General features: G+C 35.6%; 1 protein-coding gene across 3 annotated transcripts; it reads right to left on the reverse strand.

The window, feature by feature from the left end:
• Positions 1–662: 662 nt before the first annotated feature.
• On the reverse strand, positions 663–14,333 carry LOC145227712 (la-related protein 7-like). Of its 3 annotated transcripts, XM_080092602.1 has the most exons (14): positions 14,179–14,333; positions 14,030–14,108; positions 12,585–12,685; positions 11,955–12,035; positions 10,429–10,528; positions 9,703–9,872; positions 3,755–3,867; positions 3,654–3,691; positions 2,931–3,499; positions 2,762–2,855; positions 2,370–2,507; positions 1,497–1,668; positions 1,308–1,378; positions 663–916 (listed from the first exon to the last, which is right to left on the reverse strand). In XM_080092602.1, exons 1-14 carry the CDS (start codon positions 14,251–14,253, stop codon positions 753–755), a joined length of 1,965 nt encoding a protein of 654 aa, XP_079948728.1. In that variant the 5' UTR covers positions 14,254–14,333; the 3' UTR covers positions 663–752. The 3 variants fall into 3 exon arrangements, with proteins under 3 accessions (XP_079948728.1, XP_079948729.1, XP_079948730.1); XM_080092604.1 differs by lacking the exon at positions 1,497–1,668 and having other exon boundaries at positions 851–916; XM_080092603.1 differs by lacking the exons at positions 9,703–9,872; positions 10,429–10,528.
• Between the last annotated feature and the right edge of the window lie 7,784 nt (positions 14,334–22,117).

The following is a 22,117-nucleotide window of genomic DNA, read 5'->3' on the forward strand; positions in this document are numbered from 1 at the left end:
AAGGACTGGAAAAGCTAAATCCGATTATTTCCGGGTGTAAAGGGCAAATCCAATAAAAAGTTACAAAATTCGCTACACCAAACTCCTAAATCATGTACTTTAGTCAGTACAACCGTTTCAAAAACTTTAGGTTTTGGGGGCATGTGGGTAAACCGCTGGGTCATTGGGGGTCAAACTTGGATTAATCACTAACATCTGTGTTAATTTATATAAATTGAAAGCACTCTTTCTTGACCAAATGTGTATAACAAACCAGCGTTAGACACAAAAAACGGAGAAAAACAATATGTGTCCCCTTCAGAGAACGGGACCCACAAAAATTATGTTCATTACACATCTTTTATAATGGCACTTTTGTTGTATTCTTTTGCAGCTGAAACGTTTTTTTTATTGGTTTCACTACGGACAGGGTGGCTATCCAGGTCTGCCTAAAATCCCTAAATCCTGAATTTAATTTTACAAGGCCTTTCGACCACTAAGATTTAGCAACGTAAAATCGAAACTCAAATGTGGCAAAATGTAAATAACCCGAATGAATCTTGGACACAACTCTTGCTTTTTTAAAATCACAACAGACATTTTTATGAAGTTTAGTAAATAAGACCTGTAAATTTAATTGGTTTGATCTCAAAGGAAGTCTGCAGGGTAAACCCATTCACAACAAAATTTTCGTCTCATGTTGTAAGGCAAAAAAAACAATAAAAAATAAATAACTTGTAAGTTTAAACTCAAACCACCTTTTAATTGAAACGCTAGTAATTGTGGTTAAACTTAATGTGTTGTTTGCTGTTTTGACAGGTTAATTGAACCGCTTTCATTGCAATTTTTTCCCGCCCTCTGACTTTTGGGCGTTCACGACTTCTTTTAAGTTGCCTGGAAGCAAGTAAACTGTCCCAATAAGACTCTTCAACAGCACCTAAAACGCATTTTGAGTCTTTAGATGAAAGGAACCAGTTTTTCTCACTTCTTTTTATCAATTTACATGAAATGTGAGTGTGAATATAGGAATTACCATCATTCATGTTAATGCAAAAAAACACATTGAAAAACATAGTCAATTACAGCTTGATTCTTGCAACCACCAGCAAAGTATGCCAATCTGCTTTTTCCAAGCAAAATTAACTCAACTCAATCCAATCCACAAAAACATTCAGTATTAGAAAGTACTTTCTACATATTAATAAATTCAATGAAATTTAAAATAACTGACAAGCAGCACTCTATCCATTACCCTTTGGGATTGCCTTTTTAATGGTAAGTTGATGTAAACTAACCAACTGCCGCTGTGTGCACATTTATTACATTACCTGTTAAAAGACACAAGCTGTAATCTTGTTCTTCTAACACTGCTTGTTGGGCTGCCTTCGCATTTCCAAATCTGCAAAATATGCACATTTTTGGTTTAATAGATATATCTGTACTAAAAATAATATCACAACAACACTGCGGTTGATTGGGATTAACACATTTAGGCTGCAAGTTTCAAAAAATGTTACCGAACATAGCATGGCAGGTCTTGTTGGATGTCAACATAAGCAACTGGTCCATACAAAGAAAAATGTTGTTTCAACAACTTTACACTGGCAGAAATATTTTGTAAAGGGTCAAGTTTGTAGTTCTGAACTTGAATTATCACTCCTGGTTGAAAAGATGTCTGACCGCGCTTACCTTAAAGATAACAAGTATAAAAATGTATTTTCCTTCAAATCAATAGTTTCTTCTCCAGCAGTTTTATTACAAAGTAACTGACATTTTTATGTTTGAATAGAAGGTCAAGGTGTGAATTTTTTGCAATAAAACTGTTGGAAGCACAAAGGATGTTAATACAATGAGCCTGGCAGCAACACTTTATCTTTTTATTACAACACTATTGTACGCTATAGTCAGGGTTCTCGCACAATTTTTATATTGGTAATTTATATAAATTGAAAGCACTCTTTCTTGACCAAACGCATTTAACAAACCACCGTTAGACAGAAACGAATATTTTGGGGTTTAAGGGGTGAAAATGGGTAAATCTTTCTTTAAGGTACAAAATTCTTTGAAATACCTTATATTGCACCAAACAACAAAGCACATATCTCCTAAATGAGGTACTTTAGCAAGTATAGCCATTTTAGCAAGTACAGCCATATAGCCATTGAACCGAGGGATTAAACGGGGTCAAAATTCACTTGGACCCTCTTTAGACCAATATCTATAATGTGTGTAAATTTGAAAAAGTTTGAACCATTCTTTCTTGACCAAAACGTGGGAACAAATCCGTGTTAGACGGAAAAAAGAAAAAAACATATTTAGACAAAAACAATAATAAGTTTTTCATTTATAAACTAACCAACAACAAAATAAGTTTTGGTACAATTAATTACCATTATGTTGACCTGGTGATTCTCCAGCACTTTCCAGAGAGGTATTAATTACTTCATTACAAGGACTCATTTCTTCAAATGAAACATGTTCTTCCAATACCAAATGGCGTTTAATGAATGTAGATTGAGTGTTTCCATCTGTATATTCAATAAAATACATTTCTCATAAATAGTATGTGTAGAACAGTGTTTTTTTAAGGTGTTTTGAAAAAAATTTTTTTAAGGTGTTCCAAATTTCTCCAGTGGTTTCCCAAAATTTGGACTTGCAACTACTTGCAACTATTTTTTGCTATTTAAATGAAACACGGTCTCTTAAAACTACTTAGCGGTCACCCAAACCAAACCTTAAAAAAAAACCTGTGTGTAGTTAGTATCAATCTTCACATATTGACCTTTAAATGAATTATGTTGCAAAATGCTTTTAATTTTTCCCATTTCCTCCCTTTGTTTGTGTTGGTAACTCTTCTTTAATTCCAGCCAGGCTATCTGTTTAATACAAATTGCAGAAGGCTTATAAATACCTTGGTAAATTACATATCTAAGATATTTGAGTACACACACTTTCGGCATTGCTTTTATGTTTGGAGGGCATTGATTAGTCTTTGGCTGTTTTACTGTTTTGTTCTTTTTTCTTCGAGTTTTTTTAGATGCCCCTTTTCCATTTTTTGGCACCGTTACAACAGATGATAGCACAGTGGGTTGATCCTGTCGCAAAGCTGCAAAATCTGGGTGTGAAGAACAATGCCGGAGTTTTGATTCTGTCTGTGTAATTGCTTTGCTTGCTAAAAACCGTCCATATGTAACAGCATTATCCACATCCAACAACTGGGATTGAACACACTGATTTGTGGAAGCGTTAAGGGTGAAGTCTTTTCCTGATGTTATATGATTGTTGTCCAAAATATGATTGGGTTTACATGTTGACCCATTTTCATCCAGTTTTTTCAATTTTGGTTGGATGTGGTTATTTGATGGCTCACTCATACACCTTTTTCTGCTGTTTTGGGTGACCACACTAGCTAATCTTCCTTTGCTATATTTTGAATGATTAGCAATCACCAATTTTTCAGCAGCAATGTCCTTGTAATTACTTGGTTCCGTGTTATTGTCACCAGGTTCTTTCAGAATGTCTGAGTAAAATTTATGTTACCTTTACAAAATGTCCTTCTCAAATTATGCCACTTATTCATATTTGATCAGAATTTGTATGCACACATTTTACATGATTTTTGTTGTTCACATGAACAAAATTGTTGGGCAAGGTCATTAAATCAGCCTACTTACCTTGTTTATTTATATCCATAGCATCGGATTCCTCACTGCTGTAAAAAAATAACTACATAAATGTATCAAGTTTTACATTTAAGCAATTCACACAAACAAACTTTGTTTTTTGAGCGTGTACATCAAGTTTTTGAAGGTTGGGAACAACATTTGTCAGTCTGCTAGAAGTTTTGGATAAATTATTATCTTTCTCATCACTGTTCACAATATCCTTCTATGAATAAAAAAAACATGAAGTGAGATAGTGTGTAAACAACTTTGCTGCCAACCTTAATTTTTCGTGGTAGAGTCTAGTACAGGGGTGGGCAAACTACGGCCCGCCAAATGTAATTAGTAACGCTGAATAGTATTATGAGCACAGCCGCAGAGTTTTAAAAAATACCGGGGGTGCGATTTGCCAACCTATACCATGTGCAGTATCTGTACCCGTGCCCGTGCCATACTTACTTTGAAACTAAACACAGATACTTTTTACACGCTTTAGTCTGTTGTTTCTGCCACGGTATTTTGCAAATTGTCACTTGACACAATTTCTTCATTCGATAAAGATAAATAAAAGTAAAAGCGATTCACGTTTTCAAATACAGCCCACTTTGCACTGTTGAAGCCAAAACTTTGTTCACATTGGATCAAGTTTAGGTCGTTGCAATATGGACATTAAACACGGCTTTAGAATCGTTAACACAGACCTGCACAACACCTAAAAATGGATACTAAAAGCGGCTCGCTTTGTTTAATGTTGGCACAAGAATTTATTAACAAAAAGACGTGGTGTAGCCTATGTTGCAACAAATGCTTGTTTATTTTGAAACAATTGCAATTGTAGCGTTTCAACCAATGTTTGTCCAATAATTTCAGTGACAACAAACATATTTGCACATATCTGAAAATATACTCTGTTAATATTTTGGGCAAAATCAGGGGTGCACTACCTGCAGCCGCGGAGACGAGTTTGTGCGGCTGTGACCATGTATGTTAAAGTACACGTGCTGGCAGCGGTAACGTATCTAAAATTATTTTGCCAAATATTTTGATTTTGAAACTGCTAAAAACAGATTTCGTGAGACTGGAAAAAAAGATTACCAGCCTAGTAACCATATGCGCCAGGCTTTTTATCCGCTTATTGTGTGCAAACAATGCGAAAGAACAGGCACCGCAATTGTCACAATACAGATTATGACGTCATAAACAATGAGCCCCGTTTACCTAAACTTATGCATCAAGTACGAAATTTTTAATCTGAGCATTTTAGGCGACCTTAAATGGTATATATAGGATATAAACCTAATTCCTTACCCCAGTTATTTTAAAACAAAAAAAAACTAGAAGGGTGGCTTAGCACATATTGCCCTTGCATATACACTATAACCTATTTTAAAACATTGATATATTTCCTATGCTTATTTTATATTGGGTCCAGTGTTTTTTTAAGGTGTTTTGGGGGACCGAAACAGTCCCCCAAATTTCTCCAGCAGTTTCCCAAAATTTGGACTGGCTATTTTTTGGTATTTAAATGAAACACTTGCGGTCTCTTATAACTACTTAGCGGTCACCCAAACCAAACCTTAAAAAAAAACCTGATTGGGTCCCATACCATCCACTGTCTTTCATAACCATAGTTGTTTCTGCAAGCAGAAACTCATGGGTCCCCACACATGCAAAGTTGTACATAATGCATTTCAAGAGATAACCATGTGAAAGTTTAGTGTTGTAAGGTAAAACACAGTGATCGGGACTGGGCTTAAATATTAATACTATGTAGAGTACAAACTATATAAATTTAGATTCAACCCAGGTATTCTTTGAAGTATGTCCTATTTAACATTCTTTCAAACAAAGGAGTAAGTAGTGGCATAATGGGGTAAAACAACAAATAAATAGCAAATTCTACAAGCTGTCCAATTTTCATTCAATTCGAACATTCTGAAAAGGGTTACACATTTTAGAGATTAGTTGGTTAAGTTGTGGTGCTACAGGGCAAAACATAACATTTGAGGACTTAGTATGTTTAATAAACTTTGCAAATTTGATATAATTAGGACATTTTTTAAAAGTTCATTTATTTTAGGGGGCTAGTGAAGTAAATGTTGGGGCTACAAGGTAAAACACATCAATTGAAACCTACAAATAGCACATACTACCCAAATTTTATCCAATCCCGACAGTGTTTAAAAAATTGACCCATTTTAGGGGGTTAGTAGGGTAACTAAAGGGGTCCGACACACAAACTAAAAAAATATGAAACCTCAATGACTCAATCAATAGTACTGCAAAATTTCAGCCCAATCCGCCAATGTTTAAAATTTCGACCACTAGAGGTGTTTTGAGCAACAACTGTTAATGTTTCTTACGTCATAGGGCTGTTAACAACCCCCTAACTGCCATGGCACAAAAATGTTCACCAAGCAATCCACAAAGTCAAAACGAGTAACATACAACTGCTTGCCCTTGTAACACTATTGAGCAACAGAAATCTTTCATCTGTGGTGCCCAGTAACCATAGGCGCCGAGTTTTACAAAAATGCAAAGTGGCGGACATAAAATATGACGTCACTTAATGTGACGTCACTAATGCGTGCAACTACAAGAACTCAAATTCTAAGCCAAACAAACTTTCCATAGAATGAAACGTCCGTCAAAATCAGAAAAGAAGATATTTGAAATAATGTTTAGTAATATCATTGGCTTAGCAAAATGTTTCGTCAAGGTTAACCATTTATTACAACACATTTGCTCACAAAAATGGCCCAACATTCACTGGCAATTGTGTGTTTGACGTCATAAACAAGACACTAACCAAAACTTTTTGCAGTTTTGAGGCACGTTTTGTTGCTGTATCGCCAGCATGTTTGTTGAAAGCAAAATTGTCCCAATTTTTCTTCTGATTTGATGATATTTTGTACGTTACTAACCACAATATCCAAGGTGGCCGCCACCGTGCTTTAAAAACCCAAGTTGGTGGCGCTACCCCGCCACCGCCTATGCCAGTATCATACAAGTACGTTTTACACTTTTGGGGCTTGTGGGGTAAATGTTGGGGCTACAGGGTTGAACACACCAATCGACATCTATAAATGGCATACTCTATAAGCTATCCAAATTTCAGCCAATTCTGACACTGTTCACAAACTCACCCATTTTGGGGGTAGCGGGGTAAATATTAGGGTTATTTGGACAAACAAAGTGGGATGCACATCTTCATAACTTTATCTGACATCTGTATAAGTTTCAGCCACATCCATAAAACATTTGATGGAAAAACGAGTCAGACAAACTTTGGGAAGAAATTAACCCATTTTAGGGGGCTAGCGGGGTAAATACTGGGGTTATCAACAAAAACAAAGTGGGATGCACATCTACATAACTATATCTACCATCTGTGTAAATTTCATCCAAATCCATCTAACATTTGATGGAAAAACAAGTCAGACAAACTTTGGGAAGAAAATAACCCATTTTAGGGGACTAGCGGGGTAAATACTGGGGTTATCAACAAAAACAAAGTGGGATGCACATCTACATAACTATATCTACCATCTGTGTAAATTTCAGCCAAATCCATCAAACATTTGATGGAAAAACGAGTCAGACAAACTTTGGGGAGAAGAAAAATGAAAGAAAAAAAAGAAGAAAAAAACAAACAATTTGAGTAAAATCAATATGTGTCCCCTTCAGGGAAGGGGACCCATAACAAGCAAGCAATTGGCGGCCGTTGGTGAAATACTATGCACCCCCTTGAGATTAAGAACTTTTGAATGCAGCCCTTGCACTGAAAAGTTTGCCTACCCCTGGTCTAGTATTTTGCAAATAACCTTTGCAGTAAGCGTTGGACAAATTTCAATGTGTGAAACACGTACCAACCTATATTCACCATTGTTGGGAAACAGGACAATGGTTCTCAAGTGAGAAAAATGTTTCCAGAATAAAGTTTTAGAAATGCTAGAACTATTTTTATGCACAAATAAAGCAGGTGTACCACATTTTGCAATTCAATAAAACACATTCAGGGTTCCTGCGCAATTTTCGTTAATAAATTCCACTTTTCCAAAACTTTTGAAGAAAAACAAAACAAATTTCCATAACCTTAATCGAAAAAAATCGAGCAATTCCCATAGTAAAACTAGAAAAGAGGCTTTGGTATATGTAGCCAATTTACCATACTTGCAACCAGTGTTTTTTAAGGTGTTTTGTTTTTTAAGGTGTCAAATTTCTCCAGCGGTTTCCCAAAATTATTTTATATAATTCGTTTAAGCAAATATGGTTATTTTTTGGTATTTAAACTAGAAAGGTGGCTTTCTGATATACTTCCATTTTATATATTCTATACGATATTTACCAATTTACTATACACATCATTTGATTTACATATATGATTGTTTTTGCAAGCAAAAACACATGGGTCCCCACATGCGCGTTTGTGCGAATTTAACGTCCTGGTTATTTTTAGATTCTTAAGAAAAAACTTAACCAACTTTAGCAATACCCCAGCTTTAAAAGTTAGTCCGTATTCTTTTTGCATCATTAATGTCATATAATTACACACAAAAAACAGTACATAAGAACGGGAAAAATACTTTTAATTTAATCTCATGCTTTGACCTTGATATTGTCGTTCAAGGTCAGTTTTTAACACAATTTGCCACAACTGAATATGTGCTTAATACTTAATAAAATGACATAGCATTGCTGCGCAAAAACAGCTGATTTCTAATCACCGAAACGACTGTCTCGTAAAACGTCTGTCCGGACGTCAAGCTGAGCAATCCTGCTGCATTCACCCGCCTTAATCGTAAACAAGTGAATTACTCCCTTGAGAGTTGAGACTTCTATCTGACTGACATTGTGCCCCTAATATGTGCTGTAAAAGTAACTAACTTATTATTTGGGGGTTTAAGAGGTAAAATGGGTGAATCCAATAAAAAGTTACAAAATTCTTTAGAATACCTTACATTGCACTAACCAACAAACCATGAAACTCTCAGATTATGTACTTTAGTCAGTACAGCCGTTTTTAATTTATTTTTTTGGGGGGTGGGGGGGTGGGCTGTGGGTGAACCACTGGGTCGTTTGGGGTCAAACTTCAGAAGGATCAAATTTGGAACAATAACTAACATCTGTGCAAATTTGAATAAATTTGAAGCACTCTTTCTTGACCAAACGCATTTAACAAACCAGCGTTAGACAGAAATGAATATTTGGGGGTTTAAGGGGTGAAAATGGGTGAATCGAAAAAAAAGATACAAAATTCTTTGACATATCTTATATTGCACCAAACAACACAGCATCACTCAGAGATGCTGTACTTTAGTCAGTACAGCCGTTTTAAAAAAATACGTTTTGGGGGCCTGCGGGTGAACCGCTGGGTCATTTGGGGTCAAACTTCAGGAGGTTCAAATTTGGATTAAAACTAACATCTCTGTAAATTTTATTAAATTTGGAGCACTCTTTCTTGACCAAACGCGTTTAACAAACCAGCGTTAGACAGAAAAAAGAAAAAAAAATACGGACAAAAACAATATGTGTCCCCTTCATAGAAGGGGACCCATAATGAAACACTTGCGGTCTCTTAAAACTACTTAGCGGTCACCCAAACCAAACCTTAAAAAAACCCTGCTTGCAACAAATATACAAACATTACATAATTTGAAATTCCCCATCTCCATCTGGCATTTTCAGTGAAAAACAGGCGCCAAATTCCATAATTTTTAAAAGGAATTTTGAAAAAACTTTTGCCTTAAAAATACAAATTTAAATTCCATAACCTTTCCAGGTTTTCCATACCCGTGGGAACCCTGCACATTCTTATGAGGAGTTGTCAAAGGCTTTGAACAACCTAAGAATTGTCAAATTTACCAATGACTCAACACTCTTACTTGAGAAAACATTGATGCTTACGATACCACAAAAACATTAAACAATAAAACTGATGAGAGGCTCTAAAACAATCTTCCAATGCCACCTTTCAAAACAACAAGCTATAAAGTTCCAAATACTGTGCTTCCACATTACACATATTTCTGTGTTATATTAACAGAGTGATATACAGTACCTGTTTGTCCGGAAAGTTGTCAGCGACATGGTTTCTCAAAGCCAGACTTGAAAGGTAACTGCTTGTTCGATTAGGAAAAAAATTAGGGGGAGGTGAATTTAAAATATTACAAGCTCTGTAAGCTTCTTCTTTCTGTTCAAATTCTACAAAGGCAAATCCTTTGAGCACATCTGTACAAAAAAAGATCTGATAAAACAAAGTCTAAAGCTTTAAAGTTGTTTGTGTATAACTTCATCAAAAAGTTTAAACTTGTTTATTTTAAATAGTTGTTATAAATACAAAACTTTATTTGTTTTAAATACCCAATTACAAAACAACAGCAGCATTTCCAAAAGCAAATGTAGTCTCATGTTCTCAGAAAATTTATATAACAGTGTCCAGGCAGCTTTCTTTGTAAATAAATACTTAAATACATTTTCTGACTACTTATACTTTTTTATTTATTGTAGCAAAAATAGAGTGCCATTTAGTGGTAGAAAATTGACTGAAGTGTTTGCATATACATTAGGGAGTCGAACTGCTTGTTTTAGGGTTTAGGTTATGTTAAGTCAAATTACCTGGTGTGCACCAGTTTGTGGTTTTTGGATGGGTTCAATTCCCCCTTCGTTTAGTTTTAAATTTACCATTATCTGCATGTTCTTATAAACTATAAAAGGCATTTTACAAAAGCACATTTCGATTGATTATATTGCACCTAACCATTCCTTAACAAAGACACTTACATACCACAGTTTTTAAACTTGGGAAGATAAATATGTTTCACTTTTCCCAGTTTTACACAAACTTGCTTCATCCAACTGATTGTTGCATCAGCAGGTAAACCTTCCTAATAACATAGTATTATAAATCAGCAACTACTGCTGCTATGCAAGCACTTTATAATGTTAACTAGAATAGTGGTTTTCCTATATATTGCCAGTTTATATATACTACATCATATTTAACGATGTATCACATATACCACTTACTATATTTATAATGGATATATATTTGGCACCTACATTTCATTGGGTCCCTATCTTTTTCCTGGCACTTTATAACATAATTGTTTCTGCAAGCATAATCTAATGGGTTCCCACACATATGCATATGCGATTTGGTAACAGTAAAAATAGGACACAATCATTGTTAAACTGGAATAGAATTATGATTTTTAATCCTCACATAGTGTTCCCTGGCGCCGATAAGTTTTTACATACCAACAATCTGATTGCTTAGCTGGGCTTTTTATGTCCAAAACCTTTTCTGAAACAGTTTTATTAACGCTTTCAGTTTGAAAAGTCATGTTACACAGGTGTAACAAATCATGCTGCGCTGTCGCTAATGTTTACAGCGCTAAACAACAAACATTGTAACATCTTAATTCCAACCAGTGAGAAAATGGCCAAGTGACGCCTGTATTCAGCGTGAAGCAGAGGCATTTTTTCCATGTGCCACTATCGTCAATCAATCCCATTGCGTCAGCTGTGCACTGAACGAGCACAAATTTGACAAAAGACAGCATGTAAAAACATATTTGGGGCTGTAAAGAGTAATTACTGAGCTGATTCCACTGAAATTTTTAAGAGCCAACAAGGAGCACCCTATCCACAGCTGTTTAAAATTTCAGCAGGTTAAGTCTTGTATTTCTGACCTCATTAACATGTGAACAAACAAACAAATATTTGGGGGTAAAGGCGTGAAAGTAGATATATACAACTTCAAGTTACAAAACACTTTAAAATACGCTGCAATGTACCAATGAAAAAAGTATGAAACTCGAGACTCATCTGCTTTAGCAAGTATAGCCGTTTTAAAAAATTCCCGTTTTGGGGGGCTGTGGGTGAACCGAGGGATCAAACGGGGTCAAAATTCACATGGACCATCTTTAGACCAATATCTATAATGTGTGCAAATTTGAAAAAGTTTGAACCATTCTTTCTTGACCAAAACGTGGTAACAAATCCGCGTTAGACAGAAAAAAATATAGACAAAAACAATATAAGTCCCCTTTAGGAAAGGGGACCCATAAATAGCAGTGTTTTTTTTTCAACCATGATACATTTGCCTTAGTTTTTTTGTAGTGTTTCCTATTATTTAACTGTTGCAAGGGAATACATTGTACAAAAGTACAGCATTCATTGCTTTTTAGTGATAGTGATAAATAAAAGTCAAATTATATAGTCTTTGATGGCTTATTAGACATGTAACAAGACAAGAGAAACTAACAAGTTTAAACAACACAAACAAACATGATCAATATATACACTTACAATATATACTGTACACTGGTCATTCTTCACAGAAGTTCCTATGCCCACTCTTCGTCGTACATGTTTACCATCTTCATCCAACTACAATAAAGTTAACTATTATGCAATGTGTCAGTATACCAAACTATTTGGCAAATGTGTCGGTATAAAAATTCATAAAAAATACGAATATATATATACTAACACTCATTTTAAAATGCTGCATTACATTATACTGACTATTTTTTGTACTGATTAATTCTGCAGGCAGAAAATCATTGGTCCCTACACATAGAAAATTATGTAAAACGAGCAATTGAAAAGAGCGTAGGGTCAAACAGAAACCGATGTATGGGAAATATGAACATAGTGGTATAATTAGACCCATACTTTTCATGTTAAATAAACATTCCATTTATGTTTCACTTGGGCTGTGGAGCTTTGGACTGAGCATTTTTTAGTTCAATTTATAGAAGCTTAGGGGAATTTTATGGCAAAACCAATGAAATACTCTTGTGGGTGAACTGGTATCTTTCTAAAGGCTCAATGCATAACTTTAGATACCTATTTATTATTGGCATTTTCTTAGTCTTCTTTAACAAGCAAAAAACGAATCACAGAAAGAAAATTTGCTCACTACATTATTATTACCTGCAACCAATTAGATTCTTTTATTGACTTTGCAATCAAAGAAGATGTTGCTTCAAGTTTTTTCATTGAGTTGAATTCCAAAAGAAGAATAATTGAAACATCTATCAAAATAAACCACAAAAACGTTGTTTAATGTGATAAAAACAGCAGTTTACAATAGCTTGGTAATAGTCAGTTTACCACAAAAAGTAGTTAAAATAGGTTGTGATATAATTGAATTTGTCTGTACCACATCATATTTGATGTTTACCAACATACATCAATTTTATTTGTAACAATACTACTATGGTGCAATAACTTAAAATTGAAAACACACTTGCTAACTAATGGCTAAAAACCACAGCACTGCGCCAAAAAAACCAGCTGATTCTAATCACAAAAGCAATTGTATAACAAGTAGCAGGCCTGGTCATGCTTAAAGGTCATTTTCCAGTTGTTTTGTATAGGATTATGAAAAGCATGCAAACACCCGATTAACAGTGGTTTGAATCATAGCACGTTTGGTTTTATAGTTATAAACATAAAAATAATATTTGGGGATAAAAGGTTGGGTTAATTAAACCAAAAGTTATGAATGTTCAAAAATACTTCGCAATGTACCAATCAACAAAGTCTGAACATTCTGGGTAATGTACATTAGCAAGAATAATCATTTTGAAAATTAAATGTCTTGGTCAGTAGTTTTTTGGAGGACCAACTGAAATTTAAAATCAGTTTAAAGCATTATTTATTGACCAAACATTTAAAACAAACCCACAATCACATAAAAAAAGAATATTTTATTCGTTTCCCATCCATAAAGGGGAAACATATTGAAGTTTGTTTCCCGTTTACAAATAGGGACCAATAGATGGTAGCACAATTTACAAGGTGCATCTAAAATATAAGGGATCGCTTGGGTCACTTGGATCGCTTGGTGCATCTTTTTATCACTTGGTGCACCTTTATATCCTTTGGTGCACCTTGATATTACTTGGTGCAAATTGATATTACTTGGTGCATCTTAATATAGCATGGTGCACATTTATATCCCTTGGTTCACCCTTATATCGCATGATGCGCCTTTATATCACTTGATGCAACTTAATGTTGCTTTGTGCACGTATATTCCACTTGGTGGACCTTTATTTTGGCCGGTGCAACTTTTTTTTGCTTGATGCACCTGTATAATGCTACGCGCACCTTTACCTAGCGATATAAAGGTACGCCAAGTGTCATAAAGGTGCACCAAGCGATATAAGGGTGAACCAAGTGATATAAATGTGCACCAAGCGATATAAATGTGAATCAAGCGATATAAAGGTGCACCAAGCGATATAAATGTGAATTAAGCGATATAAAGGTGCACCAAGTGTTATAAAGGTGTGCCAAGCTGTGTTAATAATGCACCAAGCGATCCAAGTGATCCAAGCGATCCTGTATATTTTAGATGCAACTCAGTTTACAGTTTGTTCCAACAGGTCCCGTTTTTTCCAGCAGATACTTGTCACGGCATAAATTGGCATCGCTGAAGAAAAATTCCACCTAAATCATAATAATAATTAATAAATGTTTGTGCAAACAACAAATAGTAAATTTAAAAAAAAATGTTTACCTGTTCTTTAATCTTTCTGGACAAGTTTTTTGTTCGACGCCTTTTTTTGGTCTGGGGTAAAGAGTCTTTTTCCATCAATTATATTACAATACAACAACAACAACAACAGAAACAATCTACAAAAAACTGCTTAAAATTGATATCATTTGCTCTTCATTGTCAGCTGACAAATTTTGACAAATACACACTTGCAGGGAAAAGTGCCCTCTCTTGCCCCTATGTGCCGGCACCCATGACCGTGCACAGGACTGCACACCGGTTGAAGAGCACTGCTCTTCAACCTTTTTAGTGATGCGGAACTCTTAAGGTATTTTGTCAAACTTTGCGGAACCCCCATAAATTATTTTAATGAATGTAATACAAGTAGGCTATACATCAAAGAAAAAATATGCATACACATCCAAAGCACATCATAAAGGTTGACTTGAATTAAACGGTTAACTGAAACGCATTGCCGTGTTATTTGGATCGGTCGTTTCTACATTAATCTCGCAACTTAGCTACAGTGTAACAAGATTGTATTTATTACGTCACAATTGATCAATGGTATAACAAAGGTTAACAATATTGCACAGGTGAGCATTGTTGTTCGAAACAATGATACTATGAATCATTCGTGTTCGAATTGCTACTCCCCGTGCAACCCTTAAACTTCGCGGAACCCCGGTTGAAAAGCTCTGCTCTGGAGTCTGGACTGGGAACACACTGGAAAGCGTGAACCCACTGGCCTCTACAATGCCATGACGTCATCAAACTAACGACCGCCCCCCACACTAACTTCCATGCGTAACACATTGTTGAAAAAGTTTTAAATTACAAGCAAAGCTTCGAAATTTAACTTTTAAGCAAGCTGTGAAGTGTGAATAATGCCGATATATATACTTAACTTTGACACCTATATATACACCTAAAGGTGTACTGTAGGCCAGGGGTGCACAACCTGCGGCCGTAACGCCACATGCACATGCAGCCGCAAAGTCGAGTTTGTGCGGCCGTGAACATGTTTATTAAAATATATGTACTGGCGGTTGTGACGTAAATAAAACTCTTTTGCTAAATATTGACATTTTCAAACTGCTCTAAACAGATTTGTTGGGACTGATCACATACTTTGTATGCCTATTGTGTGCAAACAATGCAAAAACAGATACCACAGTATGACGTCATAAACATCTTCACACTGTGCAGCTCAATCTGTCTATTAAATGGTACATACCACATATGTGTATTTCTTTACATCAGTGATTTTAAAACAAAAAAGCGTGTGATTGGCGGCCGGTGATTAAATAAAGATCTGCGATGCAGCCGCCATACCGTCCTTATTTTTAAGATTTGGCCTTACTTTTAACGGCAATGTCCTAGAAAAATTTAATGTCCTTATTTTTTATAAATCTTCTTGTTTCTTGTTTAAGTCCGCATTTTGTCTGATTTTCAACAATTAAAATTTCACGTGTGATGCACGAAGTATTTACTACGAACAAGGAGTTTCTAGCAAAAAATTGTTGCAAAAACGGTTGTTTCGTTTGGTATGAAATTTATTTTTCGGTTGTCCTTATTTTGGGGTTCATGTGGATGGCAAGCCTGCCTGATGAAACATATAGGCCTACTGGCCACCATAAACTGGCAGACAAAATGGTCTTAAATCTGATTTGGTTAGATGCGGCCATAAATAACAAAAAGTTAGTGAACATCCTATGTAGGCACATTTTAGTGGGAAAATCGAGCAGTGTGAATTCTTTTAATGTTTTCTGACTTCATTTCGCCGAAGTGGCAAATGGAATACCGTATTTACTCGATTGTAAACCGCCCTCGTTTATAGCCGCATGTTGAGGTGTTAAAAAATAATGTAAGCCGCCCTCGATTGTTAGCCGCTCTCGATTGTAAGCCGCCCACGAGTGATGGAATTTAATGTACAATTGTTTTTAGAATTCTATGGTATGACCATAGTATACTAACATGGTAGTCCAGCTCCTCTTTTCCTCTCGTTTCTTTTATTATCCTGCGCATTTCGGTTACGCATGACTAACACTGCACGTCGCCTGCAGTTTTGTATGAGGTACGTGGTAAATAGCTAGTTTTTAAAAGCCGCTGGCGACAAATCTGTGTCTGTTTTGAAGTTTTTTAGTTATCGGGTTTATTGTTTAATGTATGTAGAGGTATTAAAACGTTTTTAGCTTTCAATTGTATGAACTCTTTGTAGTGTATTTTTAAAAACTTATAAACAGGCATTTTTTGTAGGAATTGCTTTAAAATTGCGGCAATGAACCGAAATGGCGAGGCAAGGTTTTTCAGTCTGTTACATAACTAGCCAACATGGCCTGTGTCTTGTCATCACGTGCACTGATTAGACCTTACAGGTCAAAACAGTGTGCAGTATTTGCAGCATATCTATCTATTGGCTTATTAATCATATTGCCATCACTTTGGTTCCCCAGCAGTTGCTTGGACATTTAAAACGCAGTTTTTTTCTGTGGTTTATCCCGTTTACACTATGCTTAGCGGCGCCTAACCAAACCTTATCTTGCGACCCCTTCCGTTTACACTGCGATTATCGGTGCGTACCTAAGCGTACTAAATAATATACTGTACGTCTTTTTAGCTCACACCAACTGTCGATGACCATTAACCAGCACATAAATTTATTGTTCCCTATTTTAGATCGAAAAAGCTTTGTTTCAATCTAAATTAAACCATGATTTGTTAGTAAACATGATTTTGCATCTTGGTAATCGTACAAGATTGTTCTGGATGTTGTTGCAAAGATCTATGGCATGTTTATCTCACTTCCATGTTTCTATAACATGTAGTCCGCTGTGCCAGGGTAAATGTACATTTTAAATGCAATTAATTACAATATTAAACATAATAAAACACCACATGCAATCATAACCATGTAATAAACACTTAAACTGAAGGCAAATAGCGTGCCATAATTTATTTCACAGCACTCTTTTGCATAGTCTCTCATCTAATCCGGTCTTTTATTAAAAATCTACCCTTTGTTAACGGTTTAAAATGATTAACTTTGGAAAAATAGGGTCTTCGTTTAAGCTTGACTTTTCGTCTGTCCGGAAATCCTGGTCGGGGTCAATGTCGTTAAACATCTGTTCATTAAAAATGCAGTCAGAAAGTTCCATTTTCACCAGACTTTAATTAAATCAGTAACCCTTGAATATGTTAAGTAAAACCACGCTGAAATCACTTCAACGCGTTTAAAGAAGGACTGAAAGGCAACAAAAACTCTCCAACAGCACAATTTCAACCAAACGTAGTAATATTACACATGGTAGATGCATAAAACCGACCACACACGCTTAGTTTTGTCATTTTCCTGCTCTTCAAGCACCCAACTCAATGCAAGTATCCGACAAGCGTGCAGTGTTAATCAAGCGTGACGGTAACAATCAGGGTTGCCAGGTGGCCTAAAATTCGGACAAAAAACGATAAATTGGCCTAATTTCACATGCTGTGTCCGACGCCTAAAAATCATTAGGACATTTAGTTTTTTGTCCTAATATGTCCGAATTTTGCTATATGTCCGAAAATCCCATTTTTTGAAGGTTGCAAACCTTTTTTACGACAAAACGTGGCTTAAAACTGCAACTTGTTTTGGTTAGTGCCTTGTTTATGACGTCAAACACATAATTGTCTGCCAGTGAATGTCTGGCCATTGTTGTGTACAATGCAAACGAAACATTTTTTAACGTTGCTAAATCAATGATAAACGCTAGAGCAGTGGTTCTTAACCTTTTTTCCTTGCTGCACCCCTTTCAAATCACCAACCAATTTTCGCACCCCCTTTCAAATCACTAACCAATTTTCGCTCCCCCTTTTGTAATTGCCTAAATAGAATAAACCTAACCAACGTTAATGATTCAGCTTCCCCGCACCCCCTAGGAACAGTTCTCGCACCCCTTGGGGGTGCGTGCACCCCAGGTTAAAAACCCCTGCGCTAGAGCAACGTGTTGCAATTGCCGACTAAATATTATTTTAAACATGTCGTTTTTTTGTCAAACATAGGAAGTTTGTTATGTTTTACGTCCACCACTTTGTATTTTTGTAAAACTCGCTCTTATGAGTGTGGGGAACGTAAGCGCACAAAAATGGCTGTTGACACCTCGAAATTGATACCTTATTTGCAATTATACGCTCTAGTTTTTTTTGTCCTAAAATGTCCGATTTTTTGGCAAATGTTGTCCGAATCCAGTCCACACTACCTGGCAACCCTGGTAACAATAGCTGGACTACCATGTTAGTATACTATGGTATAACCATAGAATACTGCACATGCACACTGTGATTTTTATTAAGATCCGTTCCGCTTGAACGCGACCAGTAAGATTGCGACGTTTACAATGGAAAAGGATAGGAACAAGTTGTGTTGTCGTCCGTTTTTTCGTGTTTACGTGAAGCGTAGGCTTTTGAAATAAATTTTATTGATTGCTACATCAACTTGACTACTTCTGAAAACATATTGAACAAAGAAACTTTCCGAAGGCGGAAAAAAACGACACAGGTGGCGAATGAATGTACGAAATTTGCTACCAAATTTTCGGATGTCCATGTATGACAAAAATGAACTATTGCCAACATCTGTAGATTATATTTGCGAAAAGAGATGTAATACGAATTGCTGGGAGTTACAAATGTTCTCAAAAGAATGTAAGTAAATTTTAAAATCTGTCATGTATAATTAAAGACCATGCTATGCCCAACACATTTAAACTGCAATAAATTTTATCACATTGCCTTTTGTTCTGGTACTTGTGTTTTTTTTAAATATCAATTCAAGCAGCTGAAACTAACCAACCTTATAGGTGTTAATTCCAGATATATTATTTTGATGATTATCAGGATGAAACTGGAAACAGCATATGTTCTCAAAGGAATGGCACAAAATTTTAAAATCGGTCATCATCAAATAAAGACCATGTCAGGCCTTACACATTTAAAATGCAATCAATTTTGTCATTTCGCTTTTGTTCTGGTAGTTGTGTTGTTTTATCAATTTAACATTTTTACACAAAAGTGATTTTAGATGTTGTTTTTGCAGCTTAAACTATCCAATCTCATAGGTGTTGATCCCTGATATTTTAGTTTGATGATCAGGATGAAACTGGAAATAGTATCATGCATTATTTAATCGATATTGCCATTAATTTTAATATATAATATTTGAGGCATTTGACAAGCTTTATGGTATTGCATTTAAAATACAATTAAGGCTGGACTGTTTTCAAATCAACTGCCTACTTTTTTATGTGTTTTTTATTTATTCAATCATTAAAGCAAACTTTTTAATTTTTGTACATTGTTGAGTCATATATTTCATCTATTGTTTATCTTTGAGTTGTGACATTTTCATTTGCATGAGTCAATATCATTTTTTTAAGCAACCACTGCATCTGCATGTAATTTTATTTTCTCTACCAGCTAAAATCTTCCTCTGTTAAGCCTTCACACAAATACAACTTAGTAAACAAATGTATTGTTTAGCAGCAAAAATAAAAAAAGGATAAAAGATACACTTTGGAATTGTCTATATCTGAACTTTGAGGTAGCAAGGTGCATACAATTCTAGTCTGTTACAAAACATAACAGAAACTGCTGATTTAATAGTAACAAAAAACTTGTGTTTTGGTTTCACATTTGACGAGTTTAAGCATGTTGCTGTGGTGACACAACTCCATCTTCTTAAGTCAGAGCCTATCAACAACTTATTATCATTCTAGAGTCACTGTATTCTAGAAAAAAATCACCACAACATTAGTTTCAAAAGAAAAGTTTTACCACAGCCCTTTAAAGTTCAGTTCAACAATATTAAGACAAATAAATCATTTGGGAGTAGTGTATTTCAGTCAATACATTCTTAGTATAGGAGAGAGCTGTCGACAAAAACCTGCAGCACAAATTTAAACTAACCTATAGCCAATTTTGACTGAACACATGTGGTCATATCAGAAATCTCGCTTTCTATCACTACCTTGGGCCTGTATTTCCATGGGCTGGATGGGTGTTTTACCTTTATATCTTTTAAAAAGTATTCTAGTTTTTTAACAACCATTAATATCCGATTTAAAAGCCTACGCTTTACAAAAACACGAAAAAACAGACGACAACACCACTTTTTCCTATCCTTTTCCATTGTAAACGCTGAAATCTCAGTGGTCGCGTTCAAGCGGAACCGATCTTAATACTTGCAGAGAACATTTTTATTTTTAAAACACAAATTAAGTTTAATAAGTATCAGATTAAAATTCCTAAAAATCTGAATAATTAATTCAAACTATACAAAATTTTAGTTCGTTCCGTTGTGTATTGGCAAAGATATCGCCCCATTTATGTCGTCGCTAAATGGGCAGTGTGCAGTCTCTGCTTAGTAGTCTCTGGTATAACCAGGGTTGCCAGGTGGCCTAAAAATCGGACAAAAAACGATAAATTGGCCTAATTTCAAATGCTGTGTCCGACGCCTAAAAATCATTAGGACATTTAGTTTTTTGTCCTAATATGTCCGAATTTTGCTGATTGAATAACTTTTTGTCTTTTTCCTATTTTTTAAGGTTGCAAACCTTTTTTTACGACAAAACGTGGTTTGAAACTGCAACTTGTTTTGGTTAGTACCTTGTTTATGACTTTAAACACGTACCGTATTTACCTGATTGCAAGCCGCCCTCGTTTATAAGCCGCCCTCGACTGTAAGCCGCATGTTGAGGTGTTAAAAAAATAATGTAAGCCGCCCTCGATTGTAAGCCGCACGCTGGAATTTTAGATACGATTGTTTCTTAATACATCTTTCTGTTGTTATATGGTATGACTATTTGTCCATATCTGTTAGTTACGTTGATAATTGTACCCAACAGAACGTATATCGACGCATAATCTGTACACGCATACATGTTTTGAACCCCAAATAATTTAAAATGTTGAGGTGCTGAAATAACTTCGGTATAAAATTAAAATATAAGCCGCCCTCGATTATAAGCCGCACAAACGGCAGCTAAAAAACAATATAAGCCGCGGCTTACAATCGAGTAAATACGGTAATTGTCTGCCAGTGAATGTTGGCCTTTGTTGTGTACAATGTAATTGTATTGTAATAAATGGTTATCTAAGGCAGTGCTTGTCAATCTTTTTTGGAGCGGTAAACCCTTTTAACGTTCACTCAAAATTTGTACACCCCAGTGAAAAATGTATTCAACCCTGTAACACAGTGATTCTGTGGTCCTAACAGAAATAATGATGAGCAAAATACCAACAAGCCATAATCCACTTTCTACTTCAAAAAGAACTACCATTAACAACGATTATGAAGTGAAATATTAAACTATGACGTCTCAAATAGAGTTTTGCAGCTTAAAATCTACGTACACTTGAGATGCATGTTGTGCCATATATTGTAGGCTACACTCCAGTCAGTCTGTTCTAAAACTGAAACCTGCCTATTGTGATGCCTAGGCATAGGTATATTATATTTTGTAACTGGTACACCCCAGTACACCCCATCAAAGTGGTACACCCTTTAAAAATTATGGTACACCCTGGGGTGTACAATACACCCGGTAGAAAAGCACTGATCTAAGGTGATATGAAGCAACAACTTGACGAAACATTTTTAAACGTTGCGATAAACGCTACAGCGACGTGTTGCAATTGCCAACTAAATATTATTTCAAAAATTCAAACATGTCGTTTTTTTCGAACATGGGAAGTTTGTTGGGATTTGAGTTTGGATTTCAGTTCTTGTGGTTGCACGCATAAGTGACGTCATATTTTACGTCCGCCACTTTGCATTTTTGTAAAACTCGACGTTTATAGGGAAGGTAAGCGCACAAAAATGGCAGTTGGTACCTTGCGATATTGATACCTTGTTAGCAATTATACGCTCTTGTTTTTTTGTCCTAAAATGTCCGATTTTCAGACAAATACTGTCCGAATCCAG

Source organism: Phallusia mammillata, chromosome 5, assembly GCF_965637545.1.
Source record: "Phallusia mammillata chromosome 5, kaPhaMamm4.hap1.1, whole genome shotgun sequence".
In the NCBI taxonomy this organism is placed as follows: Eukaryota; Metazoa; Chordata; class Ascidiacea; order Phlebobranchia; family Ascidiidae; genus Phallusia; species Phallusia mammillata.